Source organism: Macrotis lagotis, chromosome 6 (genome assembly GCF_037893015.1).
Source record: "Macrotis lagotis isolate mMagLag1 chromosome 6, bilby.v1.9.chrom.fasta, whole genome shotgun sequence".
In the NCBI taxonomy this organism is placed as follows: Eukaryota; Metazoa; Chordata; class Mammalia; order Peramelemorphia; family Peramelidae; genus Macrotis; species Macrotis lagotis.
The window spans coordinates 40,552,180-40,572,662 of NC_133663.1; the positions used below are offsets into that span (position 1 = coordinate 40,552,180).

The window sequence follows — 20,483 nt, forward strand, 5'->3', positions numbered from 1 at the left end:
CCAGCTTCTACTGGCTTGTGAGAACCAATTTCCATGAGAATTGGCACTTCAGAAATCAGCAAATGCTATAAATTCAAGGCTTGATTTATTGTTTTGTTGATTGGTCAAAGTTGACTTAAGAAAGTACTGAAGAAAATGCAGATTGAAGTTAAAAGGATAGCACATGTGCATTTTTTGGGAGAGTTTGTTTGAACATTTACCAGCACACCCCTGGTTATTCCTTCCACAACTTGTCCATGTCTGACCATAAGCATTTTTTTTAGGTTTTTTTTTTTTTTTGCAAGGCAATGGAGTTAAGTGGCTTGCCCAAGGCCACACAGCTAGGTAATTATTAAGTGTCTGAGGTCAGATTTGAACTCAGGTACTCCTGACTCTAGGGCTGGTGTTCTATCCACTGCACCACCTAGCCACCCCTGACCATAAGCATTTATTAAATGTTTACTATCCCTACCTTAATATAGGTACCACTATCCCTCCAGATACAAAGAAATAGCAAAAAATAGTTCCTGCTTTCAAGAAGTTTACATTCAAATACTTATCTGGTCTAACTTATCTATGATCTCTTCATAAATTCTTCATGGGACCCACCTATCTAATCACAAAAATTTTTTAAAATCCACAAGCATTCATTAAACATCGACTATATATAGAACAGCGTGCAGGGTGAAACACAGAGTTTCGATGACCTATAGGCCCTTGCCCTCTTGGAGTTTACAGCTGAATACTGGAATAGACAGCCTAGTAGTTGGTAGAATAGTTGGTTTTTTTTTCCACAGAACAGTAAACCTTTTTTGGGTTTAAATCTAATTACAGTTGAACTAGGATATCTTCCAGTTACAAAATCTCTTCTTTGTCTATGTTCCTTAGGTCTAAGAAAAAGAGTTTGTGCTGAGTCAGTCTCTTTGGCATAACAAAAATTCTGGGTCCCTTTCTCCCAACTTGCTATAGCTTATTTCCTCATTTCCCCTCCCCTTTTCCTGGTCTTTATGAGTGCTATCCATTTACTGCTTTCTTCACCCTGGCATGACATCTGTAAAATTGGGGAAGTCATACTGGTTGCCTATTTATGTAAAATATTGTGTGATTTCTAAATGAAAGGTTTCTACCAGTTCTGAATCCCTTTCTTCCTCACCCTCCATGTGAAGGCCAATTTCCTCTAACAACCTGAACATAAGTAGGTTAACCAGTGCTGCACTTCCTGGCCATGGAGGGTCTCATATGTTTTCTGAGCAGCTCAACTCCCCAGTAAAGGGCAGCTTAGATTCTGGGATTTAATTCCTGATTTATTAAGGATTGGGATAGGGACTGAGCTTGGGAGTTCTTTGGGAGGAGGGTTTTCCCTGTGAGGAACTAAAACTAATGCAGGTCTATACTTTCATTACAACTTCTAGTCTTAGAGGCTGAGTGTGTAGGATTTCATAGCCAGTAAATATCAGAGGTTGCAATTGAACCCCAAACTCCCTGACTTTGAGACCAGATCCCTCTGCAAAAAGCCTTGCAACATCTATATTTTTGCCTGATTCATTACTATTTTGAAATGCATAGATTTCAATTTTAATATTAATCTATTCAACTTTTTTGATCCCTTCCTTGTATGAACTAATGCTCTTGGGTATTCTAAAAAAGAAATACTTTAATTAGTCAAAGCATTTATGGTTAATTAGGAAGAGGAGATGTTATTCATGCAGTATTAAGGACTGTTTTTTCCTCCCCCCTACAAAGCCACCCTGTGGCGTATAATTGTATGAACTATTTTCATTGCTGATTTAAAGGTCTGGGTATTTACTGCTGCCTTCAGTAGAACATATGGACTACATAAGAAATTGGCCACCCAGGATCAAATCACTTCACTATTTATTTCAAACCCTTTTTTCCCCTCTTTCCCCTCCCTAGTTTGAGATTTCAGAATTTGAAACACTCAGAGAAACATCAAATCTAGGAGTTTTTGTCATTCAGTTTTGTCTGACTCTTTGTGACTTTGTATAATATGCCAATGCTGCCCTTGGGATTTTTTTTTTTTTGGCAAAGACACAAGAGTGGATTGCCATTTCCTTCTCAAGTAGATTAAAGCAAACAGTGGTAAAGTGATGTGTCCAGGGTCACATAGCTGGATCTTAATTCAGGTCTTCCTGACTCCACCAGTGCTCCATCCATTGAGCATTCTGGTTGCCTAGATATGGGATTATTTTGATCTTATACCAAAAGACAGTGTGATAAAATGAATACTATGTCAGTCTTCAATTAAGGATGACCTAAGTCCAAGTCATGTTTTAGAGTTTTACTGTTTAACCATGGGTAAATCACTCAACTTTTCTCAGTCTATTTCCTCATCTCTAAAATGGACAGGATTGGACTAGAAGACCTCTGAACCCTCTTCCTATTCTAAATCCATGAGACTTAACCATCACCTTCTTTGTCAAAATGGAAGCTTTATAGATGTTCTTTGTGATGGATCAGTAATTTCATCACTATCAATGCAGATGATGCCTTCTCTGCACATTATAGTATTAGAGAACTACCTTGAACATGGAGAGGTTAAGTGTCCTACTCAGAACAGCCTAGTTCAAATCAAGACCATGACTCAAATTTAAACTTTCATTGTCTTCACAGCCATCTCTTTATCTATACACTTCTCTGCCTTGGGATGCTATGATGAGGATCAAAAACTTCCTTTTTAAATAAACACCACCAACAACCACATTTTATAGACAAGGGAGTAAAAGCTCTTAATGCTTACTTGTTTGAAGAAACCTGAATCTGAGTCTGGCCTCATATTAGCTAGGTGTGACCCTGGACAAGTATTGTAATCTTTCTTCAGCTTATAAGTGTATAAGGAGAGCATCTACCATGAGGGATCTTCCTAAGATTAGGGATTCTTTTGTATTTGTATTCCTATTGATTCATTTGGAGCCTAATAAATTCATGTTGATTGATTAATGTAAAGTACTCTGTAAATATGAATGATATTTTTCATTATTCAAAGAATACCCATAATTCCCCATTTCACATCAGAGGTATAGATGAGGTCCAAAGAGTTATAGCAAATGGACATATTTTAAAAATTGCCTTTAGATGATATTTGCTTAGGGAGTAGATGGTGATGAGGTAGAGAGTAGATACAAAGGGGAATGAGAAATGGGAAAAATTCACTCTTCATGCTGGAATAGCATGTTTTGTTTTGCAGCACCAGATATGGATGAGTCCTCTGTGATGCAGCTAGCAGAAATGGGTTTCCCTTTGGAGGCATGTCGGAAAGCTGTGTACTATACTGGAAACATGGGACCTGAGGTGGCCTTTAATTGGATAATTGGCCATATGGAAGAGCCCGGTAGGTAATTTTAAAATCATGAATAATCACATTGAAACCCATTATTGTGAAATCGATTGTAAATATAGAGACATTTTCTCAAAGCAGGAGCAGCTTTCCAGTGACTGATGCCATTTTCTTTCCCTATATTCCGTTAGGGTTTATCCAAAAAGTACTCTCTTGATTTGATACAAGTGAGTTTAGCTGAGGTAGTAAAAAAAGAAGAGTATGTCCTGTATTTTACCTCTGATTCCTAACGTAGCACAAAGGAGAAGACTTGAGTTTGCTTTTTTACCATAGATTTTGCTGAACCGCTATCTCTGCCTGGCTTTGGAGGAAGTGCTACTATGGGGGCCACTGCTTTTGGTGCTATTGGATTGGATAACCAGCCTCCAGAAGAAATTGTAGCCATCATCACCTCCATGGGCTTCCAGAGGAATCAGGCCATTCAATCATTAAAGGCCACAGTGAGTAGATGCATGGTTCTCATCCTTTTGGGTGCCTTATTGGCATCTCTGCAGCATGTGAGAGTTTTAAGGAACTCAAGAATAATATTCAATAATTCTAAGCTTCCTATTAGAACTCCTTTTCTCCTTTTCTGTATTCTTAAGTTTAGGAAATTCCAAAAGGAAATCTAATGCTTATGAGTCTATCAGTGCTATAAATGTGGAGAATGGAGCCAGAGAGGTAGAAGAAAGCCCAAATCTCTTCATGTCAGTTAGCATTTATTTGGCCTTATCTATCTGCAAAACACAAAGACAAAATTAAAAAAAATCTCTTTTCTCAAAAAGTTTCTCTTCTCTCTTGTATATTGGAAAGAGTGATTGCTCATTTCTGAGATTTTCTGGGAATAACATAATTTAAATAAATACTGAATTTGGAATATCTCACAACTTACATTTATTTTTTACCAAATAATTAGTCTTCTGAATTTTGAGGAATACAATAAAAATCATCTTTCTCATGATCTCTCAGTAGTTGCATCTTTAAGAATCTATGTTCAGATGCAGAGCCAAGATGGTGGAGCAAAGGTATCAGAAGATATCCAGTTCATTTAAGGTTTTATTTTTTATTTCTTATGGCAACTGGATAGGAAGGAGTCCTTCCTAAGGAACTAGTACTTAATTTTGGGTTCCTAGGATTCCATATTCCTATCTTCAAGCATTTTAAAGAATGTTTATTGAAATAGAGCAAAGACTAGATTAAGTGCATAGGCAAACTTGGAGTGGATCTTTGAGATTCCGAGCCAGAACCAGGAGCAATGGGTGGAATGTCACAAAGAGGCAAATTTGAACTTTGTGATCAAGAAAAGCTTCCCAACAATTAGAATGTCTAGGAGTAGTATGAGCTGCCTCAGTAGGCAGACCTCCATTAGTAGAGGTCTTCACGTAGAGGCAGGACAAGCACTTGTTGAGTGGTGATTCCTTTATGGTTATGAGTTTGGCCATGTGGGTACCAAGATCCCCTCTGGCTCTAAAGTTCTATGATGCTTCATGACTCTCTGCTGCACAGATCGTCCATTTTTGGTATATATCTTTCATCTCTAAACTATGATCCTGATCCTCAACTTCTCCAATTGGCTTCCCAGATTTGTTGCCAACTTCAGGGTAGATCATCTCTGGGTTCCAGAAAAATAGTTGAGGTTCACTCTTTCCTTCCTTTATGGCAGCAGTAGAAGGAAGAGGAGGAGGAGGAGAGGCATTATAGTAGTAATCATTATAGCAGTAGCTGTAGAAGTAGTACTAGTTGTAATACGGTAGTATTAGTTGTAATAGTGTAGTAGTGGTAGTACTAGTTGTGTAATAATAGCACTAGTTATTGTGGGAGTCATTAGTTGTAAGTTGTAGATTTGATTTCAGGCTGTGAAGAGCTCTAACTGCTAAACAGATGCATTTATATAGCTGTTCCTAGCCACTTAATAGCTGTGTGATCTTGGGCAAGTCACTTAACCACTGTCTGTCTCAGCTTCCTCAACTGTAAAATGGGGATACCACCACCAGCTACTTCCCACAGTTCTGTAGAGGATAAATTATTTGTAAAGTCTTTAGAGCAGTGCCCTGCGCACATGCTTGGTTCCTTCCTCCCCCACCCCAGTGGCTAGGAACATCTACATAAATGTATCTGTTTAGTACTTAGAGTCTTCATAGCCTGGAATCAAACCTCCCTTTTTAGCCTCATTACACATTGCTTACCATCATGCACTCTACATTCTCATTAGTAATACCTTATTATTTTGTAAATTCGAACCTCCCTTTTCCATATCTGACTGTCTCCCTTGACTGGAATTCTCTCCTTCCTTACCTATGTCTCTCAAGGTTCACTCCTACATGAAGCCCTTCTTGATTCTTTCCAGTTGCTAGTGACCTCTCCTTTCCTCTTCCCACCCTACTCAATTACCTTGTATTTATTTTGCACATAGCTAGAGATGGGCATGTTGTTATCCCCGATAGAATGTAAACTCCTTGAAGGCAAGAACTCTTTAATTTTTGTCTTTATATACACATAAAGGTGTTTCATAAATACTTTGTTGATTGCCTTCTTGGTCCCCGATTAGAGCTTCTGATTGTAGAATTTCCTTGGTGGGGATAAATGTATGATATGGTATGGGAGACTTAAAAGAGGTGAAGTCATCACTTCAATAAGAAGCATTCTACTATGTTACCCAAGGATGAGTGATGAATGATAGAGGCAGAGATACTTGTATCCAGCTCCCCTCCATTCCTTCTGTCACTTAGGGGAGGTTCTTAAAATGCATAGATAGAATTCACCATATGTTTCAGCTCAAAGCCTCATGGGTATTTTTCAGAAGCATTACATGTGATTGTCAGTCTGTTTTAACAAAGGGATGAATTTAGGTTAATGCTGTTACCTTATAGGGTATCCTGCTCTCTATTGTCAGTGTTAGCATATACAGTGCTGAACCAAAAATGATGTGGTCATTGCAATGCTTACATGGTGCTAGCACTCATTTAGCAGGGAATCTAATTATAACTTTTGTTCAGGAGACTCACAGAGTGCCTCTTGAACATGCATTCTGTCCATCGAATCCATGTTATTGCTTAAAAGCACCTAACGCTCATGAGTTCAACCCTTTCACTCTCTCTGTTGGTCATCTTGTTTTTAAAGGTTATGCCTGAAGGTTCAAAGGAATGGCAGACATTATAGCACTATTTCTATATCTTTCAATAGAACAACAATTTGGAGCGGGCCCTGGATTGGATCTTCAGTCACCCTGAACTGGAAGAGGATAATGAGTTCATTGCCCACATGATGGAGATGGAGAACAGTGCCAATGCTAACATTATTTCAGAGTCCAAGCCAGATGGTCCCAGAGTGAAAGATGGATCAGGAAGTAAGTTGTCTCCTCAGGCATGGCAAAAACTGGAAGAAGATAGCTACCATACTGGAGACTGAGTTGAGACCCCAAGAGATCTAGACTGGTTAGAACTTTGGGCTGATTCTAATAAGACGACTTTTAAAGGGATAAATGTAAAGTTTTACACTTTGGGCTAAAGAAATCAATTTCCTAAGTATGAGATTGGAGAGACATGGTTAGGCAACATTTCTGAAGAAGATTTGAGTGATTAGTGGACTGCAAGTTTACCAATAGGTAGCTTTATGAAAGGGTAACCAAAGGTAAACAAAAAACTAACCCTGAACATTTTTTAAAAATTTATTTTTATTAAAGATATTATTTGAGTTTTACAATTTTTCCCCCAATCTTACTTCCCCCCCCACCACAGAAAGCAATCTGTCAGTCTTTACTTTGTTTCCATGTTGTACCTTGATCCAAATTGGGTGTGATGAGAGAGAAATCATAACCTTAAAGAAGAGACAAGAAGTCTAAGTGGTAACAAGATCAGACAATAAGATTATCTGTTTTTTCTAAATTAAAGGGAATAGTCTTTGAACTTTGTTCAAACTCCACATCTCCTTATCTGGATACAGATGGCACTCTCCTTTGCAGACAGCCCAAAATTGTTCCTGATTGTTGCACTGTTGGAATGAGCGAGTCCTTTAAGGTTGATCATCACTCCCACGTTGCTGTTAGGGTATACAGTGTTGTTTTGGTTCTGCCCATCTCACTCAGCATCAGTTCATGCAAATCCCTCCAGGCTTCCCTGAAATCCTGTCCCTCCTGGTTTGTAATAGAACAATATTGTTCCATGACATACATATACCACAATTTGCTAAGCCATTCCCCAACTGAAGGACATTTACTTGATTTCCAACTCTTTGCCACCACGAACAGGGCTGCTATAAATATTTTTGTACAAGTGATTTTTTTACCCTTTTTCATCATCTCTTCAGGATATAGACCCAGTAGTGGTATTGCTGGGTCAAACGGTATGCACATTTTTGTTGACCTTTGGGCATAGTTCCAAATAGCTCTCCAGAAAGGTTGGATGTGTTTACAGCTCCGTCAACAGTGTAATAGTGTCCCAGATTTCCCACAACCCTTCCAACAATGATCATTCTCCTTTCTGATCATACTGGCCAATCTGAGAGGTGTGAGGTGGTACCTCAGAGAAGCTTTAATGTGCATTTATCTAATAATTAATGATTTAGAGCATTTTTTTCATATGGCTATGGATTGCTTTGATCTCCTCATCTGTAAATTGCCTTTGCATATCATTTGACCATTTGTCAATTGGGGAATGGTTTTTTGTTTTAAAAATATGACTCAGTTCTCTGTATGTTTTAGAAATGAGTCCTTTATCAGAATCATTAGTTGTAAAGATTGTTTTCCAATTTACTACATTTCTTTTGATCTTGGTTACAGTGGTTTTATCTGTGCAAAAGCTTTTTAATTTAATGTAATTAAAATAATTTAATTGGTTTTTGGTGATGTTCTCCAACCCTTCCTTAGTCATAAACTGCTTCCCTTTCCATAAATCTGACAGATTAAACTAGTCCTTGATCTTCTGATTTGCTTATAGTATTGTTTTTTATGTCTATGTCCTGTAACCATTTGGATCTTATCTTGGTAAAGGGTGTGAGGTGTTGGTCTAACTTAAGTTTCTTCCATACTAACTTCGAATTATCCCAGCAGTTTTTATCAAAGAGGGAGTTTTTATCCCAATGGTTGGACTCTTTGGGTTTATCAAACAGCAGATTACTATAATCATCTCCTGCTTTTACACCCAGTCTATTCCACTGGTCCACCACTCTATTTCTTAGCCAATACCAAACAGTTTTGATGACTGATGCTTTATAATATAATTTTAGATCAGGCAGGGCTAAACCACCTTCTTTTGCACTTTTTTTCATTAAGCTCCTGGCAATTCTTGACTTTTTATTTATCCATATGAATTTATTTACAATTTTTTCTGACTCATTAAAGTAATTCTTTGGAATTTTGATTGGCACTAAACAGATATTTGCCCAGTTATTTAAATCTGATTTAATTTGTATGAGAAGCGTTTTATAATTGTTTTCAAAAAGATTCTGAGTCTGTCTTGGCAAATAGACTCCCAAGTATTTTATATTGTCTGAGGTTACTTTGAATGGGATTTCTCTTTCTAGCTCTTCCTGCTGTATCTTGCTAGACATATATAGAAAAGTTGAGGATTTATGAGGGTTTATTTTATAAACTGCAACTTTGCTAAAATTGCTAATTGTTTCCATAACCCTGAACATTAAGAAATGATATTCCTAAACTGGAAAAATCTCAAATAAAGACCTTCCCTTCTTCCTTCTTTTTTTCTTCCCTCCCTCCCTCTTTTGATCATTTTTTCCTTTCTTTTCCTTCTTTCTTCCCTTCTTTTTTCCTTCCTCCCTCTTTCCCCTTATCCCTTCCTCCCTCTCTCCCTCTTTCTCCTCCCTCCCTTCTTCCTTCCTTCCTTCCTTCCTTCCTTCCTTCCTTCCTTCCTTCCTTCCTTCCTTCCTTCCTTCCTCCCTCCCTCTCTTCCTTCCTTCCTCTCTCCCTCCCTTCCTTCCTCCCTTCTCTCTTTCCATTCTTTACTTCTTTTTTCCTTCCTTCTTTTCCCTCCTTCATTCCCTTCATTTCTCCTTCCTTTTTTTTGCTCCATTCCCATTTCCCTCCCTATTTGCCTCTCTCCCTCCTTCTTTCCTCCTTCCTTTCCATTAGGTTAGGGTGGGACATGAAACTGGCTTCAAATAATTTAGAAGCTATTATGTGGAAGAGACATTAGATTTGTTCTGCTTGTCTCCCAAAGATAAAACTAGGAGGAAATGGGTAATATTACACAGAAGCAAATTGAGTCATGTCAGGAAAAGTTTTGTAACTTCACCTCCTTTCTCTATCTCAGGAAGACTTTCCTTTCTTTTCCTTCATTCTTCCTTCCCTGACTATATTGGCTTTGGGACCATGAACAGTTCACTAACCTTCTCCATACTGTAAACAACTTAGAGTGTGACTTAAGGGTAATGTTTTCTGTTTTCACATGTTGATAAATACATATTCTGTCACACAAAAATATATATAAAATCATATGCATAATACAAATGGAAAGTTATGGAATTCAAAGTAGCTATATACAGTTAGGGAAGGGCAACACTAGCAATTGGGGAAGGTGGGGATCAGAAAAGGCTTTGTGTAGTAGTAAGTGTTGTTTGAGCTGTGACTTGGAAGAAGTGAAGTATTCTTTGAGTCTTAGTTGAGCAGGAAGTGCACTGTGCTGGAAAATGTGGAGTTGGGAGATGGAGTTCCCTGTGTGAGAAACAGAAAAAAACCAGGATGGCCGGATCATAGATTGTATGGAAGGGAATGATGCATAAGAAGATTAGAAAGAGAGGTTATAGACCATTAGTTTTAAAGGTCAAATAAGAGTTTAACTTTGACCTGAGAAGCAATAGGCAACCATTGAGGATTAGTGAGTAGTGGGTTAACATGGTTGTATCTCTTTGTCTTTGTGGAGGTTTGCCTAAAATAGGAAGACTTGAAGGTGGAAGATCAATTAGAAGGTCATTGAAATATGTAAATAGGAGTCCTAAACTCAGATGGTAGCCATGTGAGTAGGGAGAAGAGATTATCTCTGTGAGAGATGCCGCAGACATAGAAATGAAAAGCTTTTGCAAGTGAGTGTATATATGTGGTGAGGAGGAAGGAGGAATTGAACATAATGACAAGGTTATAAACCTCAGGAAATTGGAAGGATAATGGTATCTTGTGATGTAGGAATCTTACTTGAACCAACATGAATTTTTGATGCAGAACTCAAGAAACCAGGAAATTTGTCTTAAAAATTTTTTAATTAATATTTGTTTTAGCATTATTTGTATATCCTTTTTTGTATACTACACCCTCCCCTTCCAGAAAGCCATTCTATATAATAAAGAGGAAATCTCTGTCTTCATATGAAAGATGTCTTTTTTTCTCCAATTGATTCAGTTTTGGTTCAGTAATTTTAGACAAAACCGGGATATTATCCTACTGAATTCCAAATTCACTTCAAGGCCTTTCTGTTACTCACTGCAAATCATTGGTCCTCCTTCCCTGCTGAAAACCTAAATGGTCAAAGTCTTTCCTAATCCATTTTGTTGGATTTATTACATAGACTATGGCCCATCAACCCATTGCTTAATCAATTTTTCTCTAATGGATTTCCATTTAGAGATTGGGTCTTCTTGAACAGGGAATTAAACTCTGCAAACCACAAGATGGAGCTGATGTAAAGCAGACAGAAGACTGGAGGCAGGTAGAATATTCTTATAAGTGTACTCAGTAGACTGCTAAAGTGTTTTATTTCTTCTGAGGATTCCAGATGGCACCAACAAGTCTCCTTCAGGTTTTTAATAGTTGACTTAGGTCAAATCCTACCTTCTGTAAGATGTTTCCCTATTTTTCTCCATTGCTAGTGCCTTCCCCATGTGATCACTTTCCATTTGTACTATATATACATTGTATATAGATAGTTATTTCCATGTTGTCATTGTATTCTCTTAGATAGAACGGACTATGTTTTTTTTTGCTTTTCTTTATGTCCTCAGTTCTTAACAGTCCCTAATATACAGCAATCACTTAATAAATATTTATTGTTCTTTGTGACTTGTTAGTCTCATAGCTGGCTATAGATGGAAAATGGTATGGTATGAAAAAACCCAGTATATTTAGATTCAGAAAAACCTAGGTTCAGGATCTGGTAATATAACCTCCTAGCCAAGTGACTCCAGGCAAGGGACTCAACCTATAAAATGGAATAATACTTGTTTTGCCCATAGTGGTTATAAAGACCAAACATAATAATTTAGGTAAGGGCTTTGTAGCATTAAAATGTTGTGTATGTCCTACTATGGGTCTGATGTGCTCCTCTGAATTGAAAGTTGAGCACTTCAAAAAGAGTCATTCATCCTTTGAAGCCTGATGGTCCTTGTGCTGGAAGGCACCCTGGGCCAAATCTCATGAAAATGAATAGTGTAGGACATCAACAGCTTTCCATTGCAGAGCATGTGCTGAGCACTGTATCAAAAGCATACAATACAAAAGCAAAGACAATTATTTCCCTGGAGCTTACAATCTAATAGAAAGAGAATAGGGGGACCACTGACCAGATAAGAGGATTTTGGTTATGAACGTTAGAAGGATGCCATCTGGAGAGAAGTCATCAGGGGATTAGATTAACATACCCTTTCCAGGAGCAGTTGCAGAAATAACATTCTCTCTCTCTCTCTCTCTCTCTCTCTCTCTCTCTCTCTCTCTCTCTCTCTGTAAGATACAACTGGTGAAAAGTTGGCCAGAGAGTACATAGCTAAGCAAAGTTTATCTTGGTATTATTTGGAATACCGGGTTGATGGAAGTAATCACTAATCAGAATAATGAGAGTATTCCAGGAAGACTTAAAGAAAATCCCAAGGTTAACAATCTTGGAGGCAAATAGACTGTGATCTATTATGATTAGAAAGTCTATTCTGAATGGTCAGCATTAAGGGTGAGGCTCAATGGGGTGTGATTTGGCCTTGATGAAACAAGGAGGACTAAGTAATTCTTTGCTGAGTAGAAATGTTGGGAGGTGAGTGAAGGACACAGTTACTGGGTATATTTAAGAGGAAGAAGAGGTGTTCCAAGACTATTTGGTTAATTAGAATAACCTATTTTGATGTCTTTCTTCAGTCTGAATTTACTTTTTGCAAGAATAAGACTCAGGTCAGGCTCTGGGTTATGGAATGGTGCATTATTTGGTTTCTCTAAGAAGTAAATTTTATGATGTGTGACTTTGTTTCTCTTTAGCAATGAATTGACTAGAAGAAAAATAACTCAGTGAACAATTGTGTGTCTGTGTGTTAGTCCCTCAGGTATGGAAGGGCTTATAACTGACATTTGGTAGTGTCTCTGAATGGGGGGGGGAGGTAGAGATATACAATTACTCATGCCAAGACTGTGCTTTGGAACCTAGGAATAACACTTTTGCTGGCACACTGTAGAATATACCCCTGTTTTGCAACAGTGGTAATGAAATGCCCATAAGCTGAAAAGATCCTCAGAGTTGATCTACATTTATACTTAAATGAGCTCTGATCACTGGCCATGGTGCTGAAGCCTCTCTGCTCTCCAAAGTGCCAATAGATATCTCATACTGACCTCAAATGCCATTCTTATTCAGTTTTGAATCATGTATTTTTATCTTTCTTGGTATAAAGATATCTAATATTTATGTAAATTTATTTGGCAGAGAATATAATAATTCACATAAAATTTAATTAAATTTTACTTATTTAAAAGATTCATAGAAGAGGGGCAGCACAGAATGAAATAGCAGGGACTTTGGGATTTGGAGGGCATAGCTAGAGGCCAGGAACTGAAAAGGCCTCAGGAGGTAAGCTGTACAAGGTGATATGAAGCTTTTTGCAATCCAGAGTCAGGCAAATAGGGTTCAGTGTGTTAAAACATGCCAGAGGGATACGTGGGGCAGCACAATTCTTGTACTGCCTATTGTATCATATTAATCTGGTTTTAATTGTGTAATTGGTTAGAGCTATGCAAGGTGAGTCAATAGAATTACTTTTAGTCAAGGACTGCCTGAATTCCAAATAGTAGGAGACAGAGAAATTCAATCATCATTTCTAGTTTCTTTCATCAGGAACCTACATTTTCTTTAGATGGATGGCTTCTGAGTTACTGTGATTTTTTTTTATTGGGGGGTCATTGTGCTTTTTTTGTTGGGGATGGCTGAGAGCTGGTGAAGGATAATTGCTGCTTGTTAGCAGAACAAAGAATTGAGAAAAACTCAACTAGGGCTCAGCTTTATAGATTGCTCTTCAAGGAATATGGGTGAGGAGTACTTTGAAAAGAGCAAGACCTTAGTACTTTAATTAAGAGATCTCATAGACAGTAAGGAAAGATGACATTTGTTTTTATCACATTCTTCATTGGAGGGACTATCTGCATGAGGACCCCTTTCTGTGAAGACATTTGTTAGGGTGGGAGTTTACATGGGTCTCTTGAGAGCAAAGGCCTGTCACTGGAGAACATTATTTACTTTCAGAGATGATGGTTTTCCCTTTTCTTTTGCTGGAGAGTAGAGGGAAAGATATTAGAGAAAGGTCCTGAAAAGAGGGATCCATTCATTGCCATTTTGCACTTACTTTAGGGGCAATTCTTTAAGTGTCCTGTAAGCATCAATGGAAAGGGGAAAGGGTAGAAAGTGAAGCATTCAAGTGTGGTCTCTCAGGGCTTCTACCATTTGAAAAATGTGTTTCTTTGCACTTGATGCTAGTTTTTTTTTCTTTTTAAGAAGGCACTGATTACTAATGCAGTTAAAATGTGATTAGGTTGTGATTAGTCAGAACCCTATGTTCTTCCAGTCACATCTGTGCACTGGTTGTTGAATTTTTTGTTTAAAAGGAGTGCTTTCCAATAAGGGAGGGGAAGACAGAATTCTTTTGCATAATGTAGGACCCTGCTTTCAACAGGTACCAGAGATAGAGCTGAGGGAGATTGGTGGTGTGGGGGACAGGTGAGTTCTATAATGAGGCCAATGTCTGATTCCTTTTGCAGAAGGAGGGGGAGAATAATTTGACCATTCCATCATCTTAGTATTAGCCTGATTCCTCCTGGTCTCCCATGGAGGAAAAGGGTATTTAAAAGTCAAAACTGAGTATATATTTTTCAATGTTTAGAGTCAGTTTTACTAGGCCAGTCTATTAATTTATTATCTCTTTTTCAATGCTGTGAAGAAAAAAAGATGCTCATATAGCTTTGTGATCTCTCATTATGAATAGTCACTCCAGTGATGTAGATTAGAATCTATCCATTGTCCATGGCCTCCCACAAATCATCTACAAGGGATCCATCATGCTTACTGTGACCCTTTCTCCGAATGTATTTGCACCATAGGAATACCAATAGTGCATTCAGATTGCCTATGAGTTACTTCTTGCTCTTGCTATATAATTGGCCCATATTTTTTTCTGGTTGTATGTTTAATCACATCCTTTATGCCGCTAGTCTTAGTAATTAATTACTCATTGGTAATATGCAGCATCCTACTCAGTACACCCATTGTCTTTTGGGTGACTAATAGTTTTAATTCCTCAGAAATTGTACTATTCTGTGACTTGTAGAATAGCATTATAGGAGAAATGTGGTCTACTATTATTATAGATTATTTATTAGGTGATATTTATATATAATATTTACCATATAATATTACCATTATTTATTATACAAACTAAAATTTCAATATCTCTTTTGTTTACATTATTTAATTTTCCAATATACATCTCTCCAATATTTTTCTCAGAGACTCATCTTTTAAAACAAAGAATAAAAAAAGAGTTCAACAAAATTAGTCAATACATCAACTAAACTAAATGTTGTGGATTCATTAAATTGTGAGCTCATGAAGGCAGGGGCCATCTTTTGCCTTTCTTTGTATTCTCAGAGTTGAGCACAGTGCCCAGCACGTAAACAGGCACTTATTGACTCTCTGATTGTTCCATACCCACTGTACCCTATATCTCACCAAAGAAAGACGGTAGGTTCTTTCTCATATCTCTTCTTTGTGACCTAACTTGTTCCTTGTAATTCTATAGTATTGAATTCGAGTTTTGTTGTTGATCTTTGTTTATATTGCTGTATATATATATTGATTAGCCAGTTTTACTTACTTCACTTTACATCAGTTCATATAAGTCTTCTCATGCTTCTCTATAATTGTCATTTTCATCATATTTTTGCAGATCTTTTACAGTTTGAAAATATTTGTCCATTTCTTATATTCTTAAGTTTTAAGTGAACATTCAATCATTTATAATACTTGTGAAGGGAATTGTCAGAATTAGGGTGGTAGTCTTGAGTTTCTGTACTCTAGGCTTTTTGCATATGATCATAAAACAGCAATATCCTGAACAAGGTCTTGAAAATATGGGCCTCCTCTTAAAAACAAACTGAAGATGTGAAGTATTTAATGAAGAGGTATTCCTGAGAATCTAGACTAAGCTTCTAGGAGACCTGATATTCAAAGGGAGAGTGGGTGTAGTGAATGGAGAGCTGGTCTTGGAGTCAGAAAGAACTATATTTAAATTCATCCCCTGAAACATTTTGGGTGTTTGATTCTGGGCAAATCAGTTATCTTCTGAGCATCTCAGGCAACTATTTAAGTCTATAAGTTACAGAAAAGTGGTTTATCTATGTAAAGTGTAGGGGGAACCACTAGGAGTTCCCTATATCAGTTGAGATTACAGGGCTAAAAACTCATACTAAATGTGACTGATTGATAACTACTTAAGGGCTTCTGAAGCATTCTACATTTTTAAAGAAGTATCCTTGTTAACCCAAATGAATCTCTCTGTGGTGGAATTTTAGGAAGTAAAACAAGCAAAGTGAAAAATATCTCAATGTGAAGGAAGATGCTTTTGAACAAGGGCCAAGCAGTAACAGCAGAACTGTTCTTCCTGACAGTCTGTTCTACCACTCCTGTTTTTTTATTGTTTCCTCCACTTTTAAGTCCAAACCTCTAAAATTTTAAGTTTTTCCATTACAGCTATAGTGTCTGTGTGTGTGTCTGTGGGGGGGAGAGGAAATGATTCCTTAGGCCAATAGAGGTGGCCATGGCCATTTGTAAGTAGGACTATTTGTAAGCCAGGGGTTTAGAAGTCAGGGATGTCTTTTTTTTATGCCAACTACAGAATGTCCCAAAAGATTAAGTGTAGATTTGAGCTTTAATGATTATTTTTGAAACTAAAACTATTTCTGGATCTATTTTAAAACTTTAATAGTTTAAAACTGCCCTGGACACTCTGTACAAGTGGGAAAGATTAATGGTAATCTCTTTTAAGTGAGATATACCCTATCAGAAGAAATCAATCATAGTTTATTTCCTAGATTTTTTTTCCCAACCTGAACCTCTGATTTTTTAACTATGTAGTGAATTCCCAGTTTGAAAACTACCTTTACCAGTGCACATCAGTGATTTGTTCTTTCTGGTTATTGAGTTGTGACATACTGAGAGATAAGTTGACTTGTCTAGGATCATATAGTCAATTATATGTCATAGGTAGGTCTTGAAACAAGTCTTTTTTGACTTTTAGTCCCTCTTCTATCTATTGTGTCTTGCATTTGAAAAGAAATAAGAGATTTAGAGGGGAAAAACTAGATGGACAGAAGGGAAAAATGGTGCCCTTGACTACTCTGTGTGTGTGTGTGTGTGTGTGTGTGTGTGTGTGGTGAGGAATCCTTGATTGAGCTGTTTTGATTTTTCTCTTTGGGCACAGAGGTACATTAAGATCTCTGGTGTCTGTGGAAGTCTTGGAAATTAGCTGAACTCCAGCCTCTTTATTGGGGTTGTTTTCTAGCAGGGGGTCTTGAATAATGCATTTGATGGTTGCTGGTATTGATAAACATTGTTAATTTTAATTATAGGACTTAGATTTATGCCAAGGAAACATTTTCCTTTTAATTAGTTTGCTTTTATGATTGTCTGAGTGCGCCTGAGGTTTTGAGCCAAAAGGAGAGAAAATGTATCTTGGGCTCACTATATCATGCTTTTGATGGGCAGTGTTGGGTCTTTTGAGGCTTGACTGGCCTTGGAGCTTATCTGCCTGACATCTTAAGTGATATTTTGCTGATATAACCAGTCATAATTCAGGTATTTTATTCCAGGAATGCTGACTGCTTGCCATGTGTTGTTTGACAGTTCAAAGGCAACCTTCTGAAGGAGACCTTTCTTGGATGCCCTAGCTATAGGTTTCTTCTCAACAAAATTTGCCTTGTGCCTATTTGATGTGAATCTTATATTCCCTTCTCACAAAATAAGACAGCAGACATTTTGTCTAATTACAGCCTAAGACTAAATAGTAGAGCAGCTAGACACATATATGCTATTTACATTGTTAAAAAGTAAGTTCTTTGAAGGTAGGAGCTATTTCATATTTTTTTAAATTACAGGACTCTTTCCTTCTTCCCTCCCCCCCTTTTCCTGTGTCTGTTTCCCTGACTCTCTCTGTCTTCATCTCTTTCTTTGTCTCTGATAAAATAACTTTATACAAATTTTCCTTTAAAAATAAACAGATCAAAACTTACATTTCTATTAGAAAAAGAAATTTGGAATCTCTTAGATCCCTTTAACAACAGCTTGCCACAGGGTAAATGTGTGTCTGTATATACATATTTGCCTATGCAGATGTGAATTTTAGTTGAGTATGTAGTGATAGTTTATGCTACAAGTATTTTGATTAAGGCACTCTTGAAATCAGAATTATTCAGATTGCATTCTTTTTTGTCTTTTGCTACTAAGTCATAACTCTTTGGTTCTATAGAGATCATAGTATCATTACCCTAATTTAAAAAATAAGGAAACTGAGGCTATAAGTTTTGAATTGCCTTGCACATTCTCAAAAACTAGAAAGTGCCTAAGTAGATTCTGAAAGAAGATCTCCTAATTCTGACACCAGGGTTCTTTACAATATGCTACACTGACTCTGATAAGAGAGCAGAATTAAGGGTCAATGTTGAGTGTCTTTAGAAACCTAAGTGATCTCTTAAGTATCCATACTTGGTTGAAAAATGTAACTAGAGGTGACTTCTGGCAATGCTGACCCTTCAATTATATTTTTCTCCCTCTTTTTTCCACAGGATATGAGCTATTTGGATTCATCAGCCACATGGGACCATCTACCATGAGTGGCCATTATGTTTGTCATATGAAAAAGGAAGGCAGGTGAGTCCATCTTGGAAAAGAGAAAAAGGGTTTACCTCTCAGAAAGCTGTTCCTGAGAGCAATTTCTGCAAATTGCATTCAATATTGGTCACTATTGGTTGTTTAGTGAAAATGGATTTTTAGTATCTTTTCTTCTCCAATGAGGTTCTTAAAATGTTTAATAATGTTGTTGATGATGAAAGTGACGATAATATTTATATAGTATTTAAGGTTTTCAAAGTATTCTATATACATTCTCTCAACCTGCTGAGATAGTTTTTACAAATGAGGAATTTTTTTACAAATGAGGAAACTAAGGCAAGTAGTGGTTGAATGACTTACCCAGGATCACATAGTTATTAAGGCAGATTTTGAAGACAGATATTCTACCTCATCAGGGCATGAACATGGCTCTAAAATCCTGGAAGTTTTGCCTGTAGAACTCCAGGTCTGGTGGGTTCTCTTGAGCTGGTCAGGTTTCCACATAGATCCTACATTAGGCATCCCTGGAATTTAAGGACCAGCATGGCTAAGTTTAAAGATGCTTATCATCATCAGATTGGCCACCAAAGTGACAGTATTTTGGTCACCACAGCTGATCAGCCAGTTCTAAGAACTAGAAGGATTACAAGTACCAGCTCAGATGGAATCTCAGAGAAAAGCAATTCTACTAGACCTTGTTTTGAGTGTACTTAAATCACCTCTGTGCTGGGCCAAATGGCCTTGGAGGTTTGGGGTTGGTCTTGGCATGGAACTGTCCTTTGCAAAGACAAGGTTGATATCTTCTTTAGCCTGATACTAAGAAAGCTTCCATTTTCAAGGCATATGAAGTTTGTCCATGATGCATATTTGCTGTGTGACTTTGGACAAGTCTCTTAATCTTCCTTGAGAATCCATGAACATTGGATTAGGAGACTGAGGAAATCCTTCAAAACTTGAAACTGATGATCCCGTGATCTGAGTTCAAATTCTGACTCTGATTCTTGCATCTTGTCAGACAGATAAATCATCTAATTTCCTTGACTTCAGGGGCAACTAGGTGGCTACAGCATCAGCCCTGGAGTCAGGAGGACCTGAGTTCAAATATGACCTCAGACACTTAATAATTGCCTACCTGTGTGACCTTGGGCAAGTTTCTTAACCCCATTGCCTTAAATAAATATTAAAAAATTTTAAAAAATTAATTTCCTTGACTTCAGTTTCTTCCTCTATAGAATTAAGGGAATGAACAAGGAAACCTCTGGGGTCTGTCATCTGGATTCATTTTCCTCATTAACTTGTATTATAGAAATGTTAGCTATTATTATTGTGTGAATAATGATTAATTCTGGGAGGGAAAATATTTTCTTGATCCAAATAGACTGTAAATTCATTGGTTGTTTCTATGTTTTCCTTGCAGATGGGTGATCTACAATGACCACAAAGTGTGTGCCTCAGAAAGACCCCCCAAAGACCTGGGCTACATGTACTTTTACCACAGGATATCAAGCTAGGCCTCCAATAATCTCCTTGCCCAGAAGATGCCATATGCCTTCATAATTTGCCAAAAAATTTAAAAAAATTAAAAAAAAAAGAAGAGGAAGAAAGACAAAGGAAAAAAGTAGGACTGCCAAACATCCAGGAATCCATGTGGTATTATAGTTTAATTAAAGAGCCCCTTGGCTTTTTAATGCCTTCTGGAGTAGTAGTCGGCAAATTTCTCTTCTGTCATCCTAGATGACTGATTGTTTTTTTTTTTGGTAAACATCCAAGGAAATGATGTTCAGAAGCTTCCGGATTGCCAATTGGGCAAATTGCCCAAAAGCCAAAAATATGAAAGGGCTTTGCAGTGAATTCCAAACCCTCAATGGGTTTTGGGGACCCAGAATGACCGTTAGAGATCTTCACTGAAGCCAATTCATGTTTCCCACTGGCAGGGCCCTGCTGGATCCTAAGAAAGAGATCCATATTACCTCATATGGAAAAAACAGAGGTGATCTCACATTGGCCTTAGATATGCCCCACCCCCGCCCCCACCGACTCACAGATAATAAATTTTGATCTATCTATATGTAATATATTAGATCTGCCATGAAAAT

General features: G+C 37.4%; 1 protein-coding gene across 3 annotated transcripts in view; it reads left to right on the plus strand.

The window, feature by feature from the left end:
* The window catches only part of USP13 (ubiquitin specific peptidase 13), a 148,298-nt gene extending 128,217 nt beyond the window's left edge, over nucleotides 1-20,081 (plus strand). For all 3 annotated transcript variants that reach the window (XM_074190991.1, XM_074190993.1, XM_074190994.1), the window contains 5 exons: nucleotides 3,185-3,328; nucleotides 3,608-3,774; nucleotides 6,497-6,659; nucleotides 18,342-18,426; nucleotides 19,805-20,081. In XM_074190991.1, the coding sequence (XP_074047092.1) occupies nucleotides 3,185-3,328; nucleotides 3,608-3,774; nucleotides 6,497-6,659; nucleotides 18,342-18,426; nucleotides 19,805-19,898 (653 nt within the window). In that variant the 3' untranslated portion in view covers nucleotides 19,899-20,081. The remainder of the gene's footprint in view (nucleotides 1-3,184; nucleotides 3,329-3,607; nucleotides 3,775-6,496; nucleotides 6,660-18,341; nucleotides 18,427-19,804) is intronic.
* Nucleotides 20,082-20,483: the final 402 nt, after the last annotated feature.